Source organism: Colossoma macropomum, unplaced genomic scaffold (assembly GCF_904425465.1).
Source record: "Colossoma macropomum unplaced genomic scaffold, Colossoma_macropomum, whole genome shotgun sequence".
In the NCBI taxonomy this organism is placed as follows: domain Eukaryota; kingdom Metazoa; phylum Chordata; class Actinopteri; order Characiformes; family Serrasalmidae; genus Colossoma; species Colossoma macropomum.
In genome coordinates this window covers 1,163,164-1,177,676 of record NW_023495303.1, presented here as the reverse complement: position 1 = coordinate 1,177,676, position 14,513 = coordinate 1,163,164, and the positions used below count along the sequence as shown (strand labels likewise).

Genomic DNA, 14,513 nt, shown 5'->3' with positions numbered 1-14,513 from the left:
TTAACTCGGGCAGTAGTTATAAGCTTCTTAAATTTGTGCTTTAATTATATAATTCATGATTCATTTCAGAAGCTTTTCAGAACAGCTGTTAAAATAAAAAAAGGATTTCCAAATCAATTCAGTGAAAAATAATCCAGTTCTGTGATTCATTTTAGTGGAGGCTGTGACACTGAAGTGATTTCAAACTGTGTCACATGAAAAATCCTTTTAAAAAAATGTCATTTCTATCTTAAAAGGTTTGCATGTAATTTGTGTTCACTGTTATAAAGTAGTAAAATCAGTCTATTCTGTCTGCAGGAAAACATCGGAGTACAACGACAACATCATGCCCCTGTCTCCAGAGGTGTATGGGGAACTGGAACGCATGGTGGTCAGTATAAAACCCCAAAGCATCTCCTGATTTGAAATGGTCCATTAGAATAAATAATCGTTTGTACTATATAGCGCTAGAGTGATTTTACAGTACTGCACACCATACATCACAAACCAGTAATTTTCACAGTACTTTACTGTTCACCCGAGGAACTGCTAATCTTTACAGTGAACGCTACCAGAGTAATCACTAATCTTTACAGTACACTTTACCAGAGTAATCTCTGATGTTTACAGTAAATCCTAATATAGTAAAATTACAGTGAAGGTTACCAGAGTAGTCTCTAATCTTTATAGTGCATTTTACCTGAGTAATCACTAATCTTTACAGTACATTTTACCTGAGTAGTCACTAATCTTTACAGTACATTTTACCTGAGTAACAACTAATCTTTACAGTACATTTTACCTGAGAAATCACTAATCTTTTCTGTATATTTTACTTGAGTAATAACTAATCTTTACAGTACATTTTACCTGAGAAATCACTAATCTTTACAGTACATTTTACCTGAGTAGTCACTAATCTTTACAGTACATTTTACCTGAGAAATCACTAATCTTTTCTGTATATTTTACCTGAGTAATAACTAATCTTTACAGTGCATTTTACCTGAGTAATCCCTAATCTTTACAGTGTATTTTATCTGCGTAATCACTAATCTTTACAGTACATTTTACCTGAGTAATCACTAATCTTTACAGTACATTTTACCTGAGTAATCACTAATCTTTACAGTGTATTTTATCTGAGTAATCACTAATCTTTACAGTACATTTTACTAATTACTCCCTTTTACAGTTAACTTTACCTGAGTAATCACTAATCTTTACTGTACACTTTACCTGAGTAATCACTAATCTTTACAGTGCACTTTACCAGAATTGCCTCAGTGAACCCTACCAGAATAATCGCTTTACAGTGAGCTTAACCGGAGTAATCAATGATCTTTACTCTGGTAAAGTTCACTTGAAAGATTATTGATTATTTTGGGAGAGTAATCACTAATCTGTACAGTACACTTTACTAATATAATCGCTTATATTTACAGTGAACTTCACCAGTGTTCCCTAATCTTTACAGTGAACGTTCCTAAAGTAATTATTAATCTTACTGTTAATTTGAAATATTAGTTATCGCTAATATTCTGTTTTATCAGAATCATCAGTAAAGGTTGCTTTAGCAGAGTTTTGATATTGTAAAAGTTCTGTAAATGTTTACTGCTTGATGTCACTAATAAATTCTGCTGTCTTCACTCTCCTGTTCCAGACTCGAGATCTGTCAGGAGGCATCGGAGAGGTAAGTAATTCTAATGTTTCTTGTTTATGAAATATAATTTAATGTAGTTTAACATAAACCGCAGCTAGGGTGACTCACAATGCCTTTTCTCGCATGTGCAGCTGTGCCGCGGCTTTTCCGACGCCTGCTGAACGGACGGAGGACAGGCTCTCCCTTCATTCACAGTGGTGAAATGATCACCTGACCTCCAGCTTTTCTTGTTATCAACACCTTCAAAAAGATGTTTTAGAAAAATTCATTGTTCATTTGTTGAACACAGAGGCCAGACTACAGCAAACACTGTAAAGTTTAAAGGACAGCTAAGGGAATCATGTGGACCTTATTATTATAGCACTTAGCTGACGCTGTACAAACATTAGCACTTTTTCCCCAAACCTTCTCTACTGTCATTCATGCTGATGCTTTCTTTTAGGAAGCATATTTGATAAATTATCAGTTTGACTGTTCTGCCTTAATTTGAGAGGCAGAAAGCAGAGGGTTTTAGAAAGACAGCAAAAAATGTGCCAGTGGTGTTTTTGATATATTGATATAAAAATAATTCAATTTCAGAAGAGCCTCGGGCTCAGTTTTCAACTGGTAAAGTGGATGTTATTGGAATTTCATGCCATTTTTCTGTTTCTTTGCATTGTGCGTTGCTCATTTTTTTACAAATTGCACTCACTGCTAAAGTCAACAGCTTGTCGATGGCTAAATGTTTCTATTAGAAAAGCTGTGAATTTCGCACCTTTTGTTTTAAACTGAACAGATTTATCTTTAAAAAACAAAAAAGAGACAGCCAGCTACTTGGAAGCTTTGTTTTTAATTAGATATTTCCTTAGTGAAATAAATACTCAGTGCAGTTTGTAACACAATCCGACAAAGCCTGTAACAGCGAAATGCTAAGAGCAGAAAAAAAGAAAACGAAGCAGTAAAACAGACACTGACATAATATAATACATTCGTAACAGTAGTAAACACAGCCAGTGAGATATTACCTCAGTTGAAAGAGTTAAACACCAGGTTTCACCAAAAAAATAGATACAGCTATAGGGAAATATAGTCTAGAGCCAAAGTTATGACCCAGGGTGTGCTCACTTTTTCACAATTCCTGCGTTTCTTGGCCATCGTTTTGTAGTTTTGCTATAAATAATGACTGGCTTTCACAAACATAACACACATGCTTACACAAACGCACTCATACACATACACGTACACCTATATACAGTACTCAAGTAGCAATCTAAGGGTTTCCTAGACAGGGATTAAGCCTAATCTTGGACTAAACTGCTGTCCCAGCGATGGGTCACCTTCGGAAAGTCTGGGCTTAGGGTTAAACCTGGTCTGGGAAACTGACTTTGTGTTTCACAAGAAATATTAAGCCTATTCAATACATAAGCTTCTTGTGCTCGTGGTCTTCGTGTGCGTCCGTACGTAACTCAGTTTTGTTTATTTTTACACCTTTTATTTTTACAACTCGCTCAGTATAATCGTTTGATAAGACAGGGAAAGGAACGTTCTGGGGACCTTCATGATCAGCTAGCTACATCTGATGGAAGCCTGGGTACACTGAGGAGCGTTTACACAGCTTTCCAGAGACGTACCTGCAAAAAGATGCACAAAGCTCTGACTCAAGGTGCTCAATTCAGTTTACAGGTTTTTACCTCTGCTTGTGGGTTCACACTTCAACAGAACGTAATAGTTTCACAATAGTTAACAAATAAGTTGTAGTAGTTCAATAAATTATTGAATACTAATGAAATAACACTTGGCCTACTTTTGTTAGGTCTAAAAAAAAAGTTAAAAGGTTGCAAAAGTTGCAGATTCCTGCAGTGTATCATGTGTGATGCACTAAATTAGCCTGGGTCATACACGTTGTTATAATTCTTTTAGTGTTTTTTTTTTAACCTTACCCGTCACGTCTCCTCGGTGTATCCAGGCATTTATAAATTCATAATCACTGGGAAAGAAGACAAAAACTTTGTTGTCATACAAACAAAAATAAATAATTGCGTAAAAATAAATAAATAAATAATAAAAATAAATGTTACAAATCAGATGTTTCTTCTTTTTTTCTGTGGTGCGTCCTACCTTCACGCTTCATTTTTCTCAATTTTGTTTTGGTTCAATTATTCCTCAATCTTTTTAATCATACAGAAAGTTTTTCAATTGATGCTACCACAAAAATGTTTGGTCCCTAAAAACTCGTCTTCACCTGTTACGGTTCAGTGCGCTCCAGAACATTCTCACCATCACAAATACATACGAAACTAGTGCAAATATTTCCATACAATCAAAGACTTTTTTTTTTTCATTTGGAACAGATTAGAAATCGCAAGACTTGACGAACCATTTAAAAGGCAAACAAAACACTGCAACCATCCTGAAAAGCTCATCAACAAGACATAAGCATTAAATATATACACTACCGTTCAAAAGTTTGGGTCAATTGTCATATTAGACTTTTTTTTTTATTTTATTATTTGTACTTTAATATTTTAAAATACTGAATACGTCTAAACAAGACTTTACAAACCTTCTTATCCACATCAATATCTGATGGTATCATTCTGCATGTTAAATTTAGTAGAATTTCATTCCAAATATGAATTTTATTACAAGTTAAATAAAATTATTAATAGTTTTATTATAAATAACAACTGTACAAAGAACATTTTAATCAGATTTCAGAGACCAGAGGGTTTTTAGATGTATTCAGTATTTTGAAAAATATTAAATGAGAATTTACAAGCCTTTTCATGCACGTTGAGATTTGATATTTTAAAAATTTACATTAATTGTATTAAAACGTTACATTTAATAGAATTTCATTCTAATATATTAATTCTGTTAATATTAGAAAACTAATGTTACATAATGGAAGAATTTATGCAGTTATCTGCTTAAAAACATTTTTTGTTTTGAAGTTTTTTGTCTTGTTTTAGATGATTGAAAACATTTACAAACTTTTGAGCAGTAGTGTAATTAAAAAAAAAAAAAGTTTTAGAAGGATACATCCCACTCAGTAAAAGCAGTATAATCCACCCCAGCCTACTTTGAGGAGCCCTCTAGCTTTGTAATTATCTCAACGACATCATTAAAGAGCTATAAGTCAAAATATTCAGTATTATAACAATACATCAATGTACACTATATTATATATTTAAAATACATTTATAGTGTGTGTATGTGTGAAAACACACAAAATAACAGGAAAGCTACAGATCTATCACTGCGGACTGAAGAAACCAGCACAGTATGAGTTCACACACACACACACACACACACACAGTGTGCTCATACACACAGAACACACCCAGCACCACTGGATCAGGGAGGGTAAGTGCAGACGTACGCCATCTGCTGGTTGGCTGCAAAACATCCGCCATTCATGCTTTCTGTGATGTCATAACTGCTGTGAAAGCTTACCGGCGATCATCGGGGTCCAAGCACTATGTGCCATTATGTAGCCAGTAGAACACTAATGCTGTTGTAGAATGGCCTCTAATTTGAACAGGTCTGGGGTCTCAAAAGAGGCCAAATTTCCAAAATGTATGTAGATATGAGGGGCTCAGTCTAAACTAATAAAAAACAACAGTTCAGTTACTAGTGATTATACACTAATGAATACATGATTTTGCATGTATTTGTATGAGGTATACTCCATTTCTGTTGTTAGATCTGCTAAATCTTACACAATGCAACTTTAAAACAAGCAAAATTATCTGCCAGTTTAGTGAGATGAAAATAAGTTAAATAATTTTAAAATATGGTCCTAACAATCCCAAGATTAAACAAAGATTAGCTATAACTGAATAGATTTAAACTCTAGTAGACAGCATATTTTGTAGTGCAGCAGCTCTTATTTACCGCTAACCTACATTTCGAACTCAACCAGCGATGCGACTGCTTTCCTTTCCAACAGGATCCAGAGTGCTCCGAACTTAAACTCTTGTCATAAATACGCACAGCTGCACAAATACTTCACATATCTACACAGGTTCTACAGGTGATTTTCAGTAATAGAGGCACACACACACACACACATACAAACGCACAAACTTTTCTTCGGCGTCGGAGGACTGAGCTGCGCTACAGCATCCCGTCCAGGTTCTTCTCGACCGTCTCCTTGTCCCCGGCGGGCGTGGTCTCCTGAGGGCTGTACTTGTTGTGGTAATCCTGCAGGATCGTCACCACGTCGTGATGACCAAAGTGCACGGCCTCGTCCATCGGCGTGTTCCCCCACCTGGACAAAAATTCAGCACAGATTTTAATTTAAAACTTATTCAAATTTAATAATGAAAAGAAAACTAACAAAACAAGCAACAAGAACAAAAACAAAAGCATGGCTGTACATTTATATCATTTTATACTATTCATTTATACTATAATATTTTGATTATTTCTGACTTGAAACTAACAGAAATTGTGTGGAAAGTGCTGATTCTAAACTTTCAGTCTATACTACATTTTTTAGCAAAGAGCAGATATTATTTTATTGTTGTATTATCTGATGAAGTTATTGTTGTGTGCAGTCGTGTTTTACAGAAGGAAAAAAGTTTTTCATTTTTGCTGTTTTCGCATTTTTTTGACCAACAGAAAAAAGTGCAAACTCCAACCTGTCGATACACATTCAGTGTAATTATATTCAAATAATTATGTAATGAAAGTCAGATGTACAGCAATTATGGTTAAAGACTAACCTTATAAAATGCTTATGAATGGTTTAAAATTACTTTGTTAATGGTTATTAGTTCATAAACATTTTGAAAAAAGCCTGACACAAGGATGTTTTTACACGTCTCTTCATTTTGTGGCGGTGCTCGTACCTGTCCCTGGGTACAGGGTTGACCTTACACGCCTCCAGAAGGAAACGAACGACCTCGGCGTGACCTGCAGACACAAGAGTGGAGCTATTTAGTTTGACATTAGAGAAAAGAAAAAACATAAAATATAAAATTTGCCATAACTTTTGCACAGGCCACATTATGTTTTACTTTTTCCCTAATACAAATAAAACAAACAGTAATTGTGCATTAATATGTGTAGAAGTGTGTTCTCTGTAGAGGATGTGTTCACTTATTTACAAGTGGGTGCCCAAACTTTTGCACATGACTGTATATACATACATACATACATACATACATACATACAAGTCTTAAGTAGCCATGCAATGTTGTTTAAACCTATTCATCTTGGCATCTAAATGAATAATAATTAGAATAAAGTAATAATGATTAAAAGTAAAATAATAATAATTCACTTGAGTGTTTACCAGTAAAAAAAAAAACACCTTAAGAACAAATACAAATACATGTTAAGAGAGTAAAACTTTTTTTTGTTTGTTTTTAGTTATTAATATTTGGTTCATGATTACTCATTGTGCTGAGGTATTGCATGGATTTGTTCACATTCTGTCACAAGCATGCCTGATGTATTATTAATTTGTTTCCTTCTATTTTGTGTTATTTTGAACGAGTAAATTCTTAATGTCTGGATAAATAAGCCAAAAATATAATTTTCCCAGATCTGCACAGCAAAATAAGATTTGTAGGTAAAAATAAAATAATCCTCCTTTACAGTAAAATAAAGCTCTGCTGATCGTTCAACACAGTTTAACAGTAAATGGTCTTAAACTCTGGAGTTAATGTAGAACTGCTAATTCACCCTTTAACCCTGAAGATCAGCGCAGACTGCTGGTCACCATAGCAACACAGACAACAGTCTCGCCTAGCTAGTAGCTAACGAAACGGCAAAGAGAGAGATATAAAGATGAACATCGATAATTTTGGAGATGAATGGACTTATTTGCATTTATAATCACTCCAGCTGGTTTCCTGATATGTTTAATCTGCAACGAGAAACTGACAAACACTAAAAAGCTGCGAGGCTGAAGTCGCTTCTCATTCGCCAGCTTCTTGTTCGAATGTTTCACTTTCACCTTAAATGGTGCACCAGTTACATTCTGGCCCCTCAGGCATCATTTAAGGTAGAACGGGAACATTACAACAAGAAGCTGGTGAATGAGAAGCGACTTCAGCCTCGTAAAAATCGAACGTTGATAGAAATTTTACAAGAAACTGTTCTACTTTTGCGGAAGGGTTTCCTGCCGGAGATGTGAGAAAAGCGGCTATAGTTGAGCTAAAGCTTAAAGCAGAGCAAAGTAAGTCTGTGTTTTCATTTATATTATACTTTTTAGCCTATACTAGTATATCAGCATATAACATATGAGGCATATTTACAGCCAAGATGGTAAAATGGACATAAAATGTTGTGGCTCCCGAGATGGTTTGATTTTTGTTGAAAGGACAAAATGGCTCTTTTTTAACATTTGGGTTGAGACCCCTGACTTTGGTTAAGTAAATCATAACTAGCATCTCTGACTCTGAATAGAGTTCTCAGTACCTTCTGCTGCAGCGACGTGGAGAGCCGTCCTGGAGTCGTAATCTCTCTGTTCCATATCCATAGAGGAGAGAGCGAATCTGCACAAACAGAGCAGCAGAAAAGGCCATCAGAAAGACTTCAGGTGGGAAAGAGATATAAAGTGATATAAAGTGATATAAAGTGATATAAAGTGAGCGTATACCTCCTCAGAGCAGACACGTCTCCAGTGTAGGCAGCAAACAGCAGATTTATAACAGACTTCACCTGGAAGAGAGCACAGAGGGTGACTGGAGATTTAACAGGGAGCACTGCGGTTCTCACTTCATCCACAAGGTGTCAGGACATGCTGGAAAAATAGGTCCATTTCCCCATTATCTGATTACCCAAGAACATGAACACACACTGAAGCAGTTACTGACACAACCTGATTTTCTGCAGCTATCAGATTATTAAGAGCATGAAAACACAGTCAACCAGTTTCTGACAAAATCTGATTTTCTGCAGCTATCAGATTATTAAGTGTTAACACACTGAACCAGTTACTGACACAAACTGATTCTCTGCAGTTATCAGATTACTAAGTGTAAACACACTGAATCGGTTACTGACAATCTGATCCTCTGCAGTTATCAGATTATTAAGAGTAAACACACTGAATCGGTTACTGACACAAACTGATTCTCTGCAGTTATCAGGTTATTAAGAGTAAACACACCAAACCGGTTACTGGCACAATCTGATTCTCTGCAGTTATCAGATTACTAAGTGTAAACACACTGAATCGGTTACTGACAAAATCAGATTTTCTGCAGTTATCAGATTATTAATTGTAAACACACCGAACCGGTTACTGAAACAATCTGATTCTCTGCAGTTATCAGATTACTAAGTGTAAACACACTGAATCGGTTACTGACACAATCTGATTCTCTGCAGTTATCAGATTATTAAGTGTAAACACACCGAACCAGTTACTGATACTATGACCATAAGATAAATATACTGTGCTACATTATAACTGAAAAAATCTGAAAAACAAGAGGCTCCAACATGTTCATTAATAAATATGTATTTATTGTAGTATATTCTCTCCGCCACTTGGTGTGGCCTCTCTCTCTGCATCGCTGCTACTGTCCCGCTGTAGCTGCGCCTCAGTATTTCTGAAAATGAATGTTAAAAATGTACTTTTATGACATTATTTTAGCTAGTTAATATATCTGGCTACTCTGGTAGCTAGCTTGCTGCCTTGCAGATGAGCAAATTTTGCTAACTAAGTTGGATAGCAATTAGCCAGGTGGCTAACAAACACCTGCTAGATAAGGAAGGCAAGTTTTTTTTTAGGCTGCAAATTTTAGTTTTTAATTATCTACCAATTAATAACTTCTAAAGATGTCCACATTAGCTGGTAAATGACTGATCCTTGAACCCAGTCTTTACTTAGACGATAATTCAGCTAGCTGGCTGATCTTACTTTAGCAAACATTAGCAGTCGCTGAATAACTGCTAGGTTAATTGGATAAATCTATATTTTAAATTAGTAGAACTCCCTCAGTGGTGATTTTGCCTTTGAAATGCAGATAAAACTGCCTCAAAACATCAGATTTCAGAAAACTAACATCAGATTTGTTCATTACTTTCATGAAATATTGTCACTGCTAAGAGAATGGGTGAATCATCCCTCACTCACCCTCTCGTCACCGCCCTCTCTACGAGGGTCCAGCTTCTTAGCAAAGTGACGCAGGTTATCGTAGTTATGGAAGTTATAGAGCTGCACCAGATCCTACAGAAAGAAAGAGATGAAAATTTGACATCAATTGGACATACAGGTTTTAGCTATGCTAATGTACTTCTAACCATGTTTATAGATAACAGTGAGTCATACAGTAGCAGAAGCCAAATAAATCAAGTCTATTAGAAATACTGAACAATTCAACATGGTTGAATGCTATTTTTTGTGAGCTAAATCCCTGAAACCACATAAGCAACCACATTATATAACAATTCAATTTGGCTGAATGCTAATTTTGTAAGCTAAACTACAATTTTAGCCATATCTCTGAAACCAAGTAAGCACTTTTGTGATTACTTAACAATTTAACATAGTTACATGCTGATTTTGGTGAGCTGAACCCCTGAAACCATGTAAAGATCCACATTTGTGATAATATAACAATTCAAGTTGGCTGAATGCTAATTTTTGCTAGCTAAACTTCAATTTTTCACTTTATCTCCAAAACAAAATAAGCATTTTTGCATTTACTTAACAATTTAACGTAGTTAAATGCTAGTTTTGGTTCTCTAAATTAATTTAATATAGTTACATGCCAATTTTGGTTAGCTAAACCCTTGACACCACATAAGGACCCACATTTGTGATTATATAACAATTCAACTATGATAATTTTTGTTAGATAAACTTCAGTTTTTTAGCTATATCTCAAACAAAATAAACACTTCTGTGATAAATAACCAAGTTAAATGGTCATTTTGGTCAGCTAAACCTCTGAAACCACATAAGGACCCACATTTGAGACATTTCAGCTTGTTTGAATGTTAATTTTTCTAAGCTAAACTTAACTCCACTGAAAAAATACTTGCAAACTTGGCTGATTGACTACTTTTGGGTTAAAGGAGAGAAATGCTTTAAATGTGATCCTTTACTTAACTATTTTTTCAAATAATAACATCTTTTATACACCTTTTAAAGTGTATAAAACTGCGTAAATGTGATCTTTTGTTAAACTATCACTGAAAGACCACATTAAATGCCCTTTCAAAGACAGAGAGAAAGTTTGTACCGTGCAGAATTGGATGCCACGGACGCTGTTGCCCAGTTTGTCTAGAGGTGGAGACCAGCACATGATGCCCATCACGTTAGGAACCACCAGCAGAATCCCACCGGCCACGCCCGATTTAGCAGGCAAACCCACCTACAATAACACAGACACATGTTTGACGATGAGAAAGTGTCCGTCTGAACTGTCTGGAGAGGTGGTGCTCTATGTAACACTTACGTGGAAGGCGAACTGTCCGGAAAAGTCATACATGCCGCAGGAGTGCATGAGGCTGAGCGTGTTCCTCACGGCTTCGGGGTTCAGCACACGCTCGCCTGTGATTGGACAGAAGCCACCATTGGCCAGTGTGGCCGCCATGACACTAGCGCTCTCGCACGTCACCTCAATGGAGCACAACTAAACAACAAATGAACAAAAACAACTGTTAAAAACAAACATATCTCCAGTAAAACTCCCTCAGTGGTGATCTTGCCTTTGAAATGCAGATGTTAAATTGGTAAAACTGCAAACTGTGCAAAGGTCAGAGACCACCCTTAGTTATACTAAGATAACTAAGGGGGTGGTCTCTGTAAAAGGAAGGGCAAAGTCAAAGTGAAAAAAACAGGAGTTTCCAAAACGGGAGTTCAAAAACTGATTAAAAGCTCCAGAGAAAATGTGTCTCCTAACAACCACCAGGTAGACCCCAAAACTGCCCCCATCAGATAAACAGCACTTAAAGCTTTCATCTCTGAGAGAGAGGAGAAAATCAAGCTCCTTCAGATCTGAAAACATCCACAGGTGTTTCTGTCCATCCTTCCACTGTGAGAAGACGACTCAGCGCTGTGGGTCTGAAAGAAGAACCTCACTGAGAAAAGGAGACGGACACGTCAAACAAAGAAGCTGAACGATGGACTGACCACCCCAAAGTCCAGACCTCAACATCACTGAATGTGTTTGATTACTTCAGAAAATGATCAACCAGCTCCATAAAAAAAATTACATAAAAATATTTATGTGCTCTGGAGGAAATTTGGTCATTAATCATATTACCGTACATTTTTGACTACTAAGTATTTGTCATATAGTAATAAATGTTCTTAATTTATGAGCCATTAAATTAAAAGAACTAAGTCACTATTGAAGTGTCAAGTGAATCATAATACATATTTCCCAAATGTGAAAAAAACAAAAAAACAAAAAACAGAATTTCTCCCTCCAGGTTAAACAAGCCATAGAATAGCTAACATGCATGTCTGTACTTCCTGTTTTGGTAGATCAAACACACCTTAAACCAAAGAAAAATCCTTGAAAACATCATCTATCTATCTATCTATCTATCTATATCTATATATCTATATATCTATATATATATATATATATATATATAATAAAATATTATATATCATCAGTAGTTCTAAAGTTATGACTTGTTGCATCTTTTTCAAAAGCAAAGGCAAAAATTAAGGCAACACACTTTTTAAGGCCTACTTATCTTAGAAATTAATACAGATACAAGCCTAAAATTTGGTACACCATCAATTAGGCACAGTGGCATTCTTACCTGAAAATATTAAGCAAATCTTAGATGGTCAGTCATGAGACATTACAGTGATTACAAATGTATCTACTTTTCAAAATATATACATATTAGGAGTGTGAAATTATATATGCCGGGATGAAAATAATGACTTATGAACCTATTAAAATTTTAAAGGTGTTAAAATGTAGAAGTATTGAAGTAGAAAACCATTTATTTGTAGAAATATGAGAAAAAAACTGCACTGCTGAGAAAACACTGACCTGAAAGTAGAAGTCCAAGATAGAGGTCATATCTGTGCCCTCTGGGAAACACTGTAAAGATGAAGAACAAAAATATTAGCCACATACAAGCATATGACTACGCTGACAAGTGTTTTATTCAGAACCGAATTATAGGAACAAAAGCCATAACTGATCAATATTTTGAGCAGTCACCTTCTTCTCCTTCAGATAGTAGCCGATGGCAAAGTTCCGGTCTCCGGACATTCTCTCAGACTGAAAACTGGATCAAACACAAATATCTTAACCTTTGCAACAGAAACAGGGCTTTAGATTTAATAGAAAGCCTGCTTTAAATTGTCTGTCTGGTCAATTATAGGGTTTTATAGCATTTTTTCTGGACTGTTATTAAGTGTATCGCTGCTGTCAGGACAAAAATTTGTTTTTCAGTTTTAGACATAATTTTAAAATGCCTCTTGCCCTTTACATTATATCAAAATTTCATGATGAATGGACCAAAAGAAATGGCCGAAAAGTACTTGGAAAAAATCTGCTTCCATTGACTTACATTAAAAGTAAAGTAGGTTTTTTCCTTCTCCTGTAAAGTTGCCATTTTGGAGATACGGGGTTTTGTTCTGACAGCAGCTCTATAAAATAAGCAAAATAAACAGGTGACTCACGTAGCATTGCTAAAGCCCACATACTCATTCCCCGCCAGCTTCTTCATGAAGTTCATCACCTGTAAAGGAAAGAGAATAATTGCATCCATTACTAATAATCCATTAATAATCATTTCATTTTTTAGAAATTTGGTATAAATTTCATTTTGTTATTAACTACTCAAGTTCACTATCCAGTTTAATAAGCTAAACTGACACTTTTTTGTTTTGGGTAAATTTAAATCTTGGAAAAAAGTTTGTCAAGTTTATTTACAAACTACATTTAAAAAAAGAACATTGAGCAACATACTAAATGAAAATTAAGAAGATGGAAGGATAAAAGGAAGGTCATTGAATAAAATAACACTGGCAAAATAAAAAACAAACACTAAAAATAAATTTTCAGCACAAAGTTTACATGGAACAAATGAGCTAAAAATGAGAATAAAAGACAAAATTACAATAGAAACAGAGTTAAATAAAATATCCAGAAATATATCTGTATCTAAATATATTCTATGTACAAATTTTCTTAACATTTCACAGACGGCTTATTTACTGGGTGTTTTGAGCCTAGAAACAAAAAAAAAAATTATAAAGTCGACCCTCCATTCATTGAAAAAGCTGACAGCTAACAGTTAATCCCCCTGTAAAACTGTTCTCTAACTGACCATTAGAGAGAATCTTACAGTTAAACTCTACTTACATAGTCGAACTTCTCTGCATTACTTGCTCCTTGCTGAAAAACAAAGATGATATATAAATATAAGCTCGGTAATGAGTCAAGTTAAGCACCCTAACAATGCTATGAATGTTAGAAATTTGTAATTATTATATGCAAAGACATCAACAAACTTATTTAAATTAAAATAGCGCAAACGGTGGACACTGATTAATAAACTGTCAAAATCTGGCACGTACAACGTCATCAGAACACGATGCGTATTAGATTTGAGTAGCTTCACACAAACAAGTAGACAAGCAAGAGGCTATAGATTAGACCTGCAGATCTGCACATGAGTGTCTCTATTACTAAAACATAAGGTACAATATCTAATTATGATATTAGAAGAAGAGGATGGGGCAAAATTAATTATGTGGGGTGAAAATCAGGAGCGCTGAATAGTAGGGGTGGGAATTACTGCAGGCTCCACGATATGATATCTGACTCTACTGCGATATTTAAAGAATTGTGAGATGCTGAGTGTCGCATACACTTATGTAATCATTTTTTTTTCGACTGCAAATTATCGCTCCAGGAGTCTGGATCTTATTGGTATCTGGGGTTAA

At 35.3% G+C, this 14,513-nt stretch overlaps 2 protein-coding genes across 2 annotated transcripts in view; one reads left to right on the top strand and one right to left on the bottom strand.

Moving 5' to 3' along the window:
- Positions 1-3,702, top strand: part of stat1a (signal transducer and activator of transcription 1a) — a 31,028-nt gene extending 27,326 nt beyond the window's left edge. The window contains exons 23-25 of the mRNA XM_036562070.1: positions 298-370; positions 1,643-1,672; positions 1,774-3,702. Of these exons, the coding sequence (XP_036417963.1) occupies positions 298-370; positions 1,643-1,672; positions 1,774-1,803 (133 nt within the window). The 3' untranslated portion in view covers positions 1,804-3,702. The remainder of the gene's footprint in view (positions 1-297; positions 371-1,642; positions 1,673-1,773) is intronic.
- A 1,108-nt stretch (positions 3,703-4,810) lies between these two features.
- glsa (glutaminase a) overlaps positions 4,811-14,513 on the bottom strand; it is a 51,874-nt gene continuing 42,171 nt past the window's right edge. Inside the window, exons 8-18 of the mRNA XM_036562071.1 lie at positions 13,930-13,962; positions 13,245-13,303; positions 12,781-12,847; positions 12,607-12,657; positions 11,047-11,223; positions 10,831-10,962; positions 9,720-9,812; positions 8,235-8,296; positions 8,054-8,130; positions 6,478-6,541; positions 4,811-5,894 (exon numbers count right to left, since the gene is read on the bottom strand). Coding sequence (XP_036417964.1) covers positions 5,741-5,894; positions 6,478-6,541; positions 8,054-8,130; positions 8,235-8,296; positions 9,720-9,812; positions 10,831-10,962; positions 11,047-11,223; positions 12,607-12,657; positions 12,781-12,847; positions 13,245-13,303; positions 13,930-13,962 — 969 coding nt within the window. The 3' untranslated portion in view covers positions 4,811-5,740. The remainder of the gene's footprint in view (positions 5,895-6,477; positions 6,542-8,053; positions 8,131-8,234; positions 8,297-9,719; positions 9,813-10,830; positions 10,963-11,046; positions 11,224-12,606; positions 12,658-12,780; positions 12,848-13,244; positions 13,304-13,929; positions 13,963-14,513) is intronic.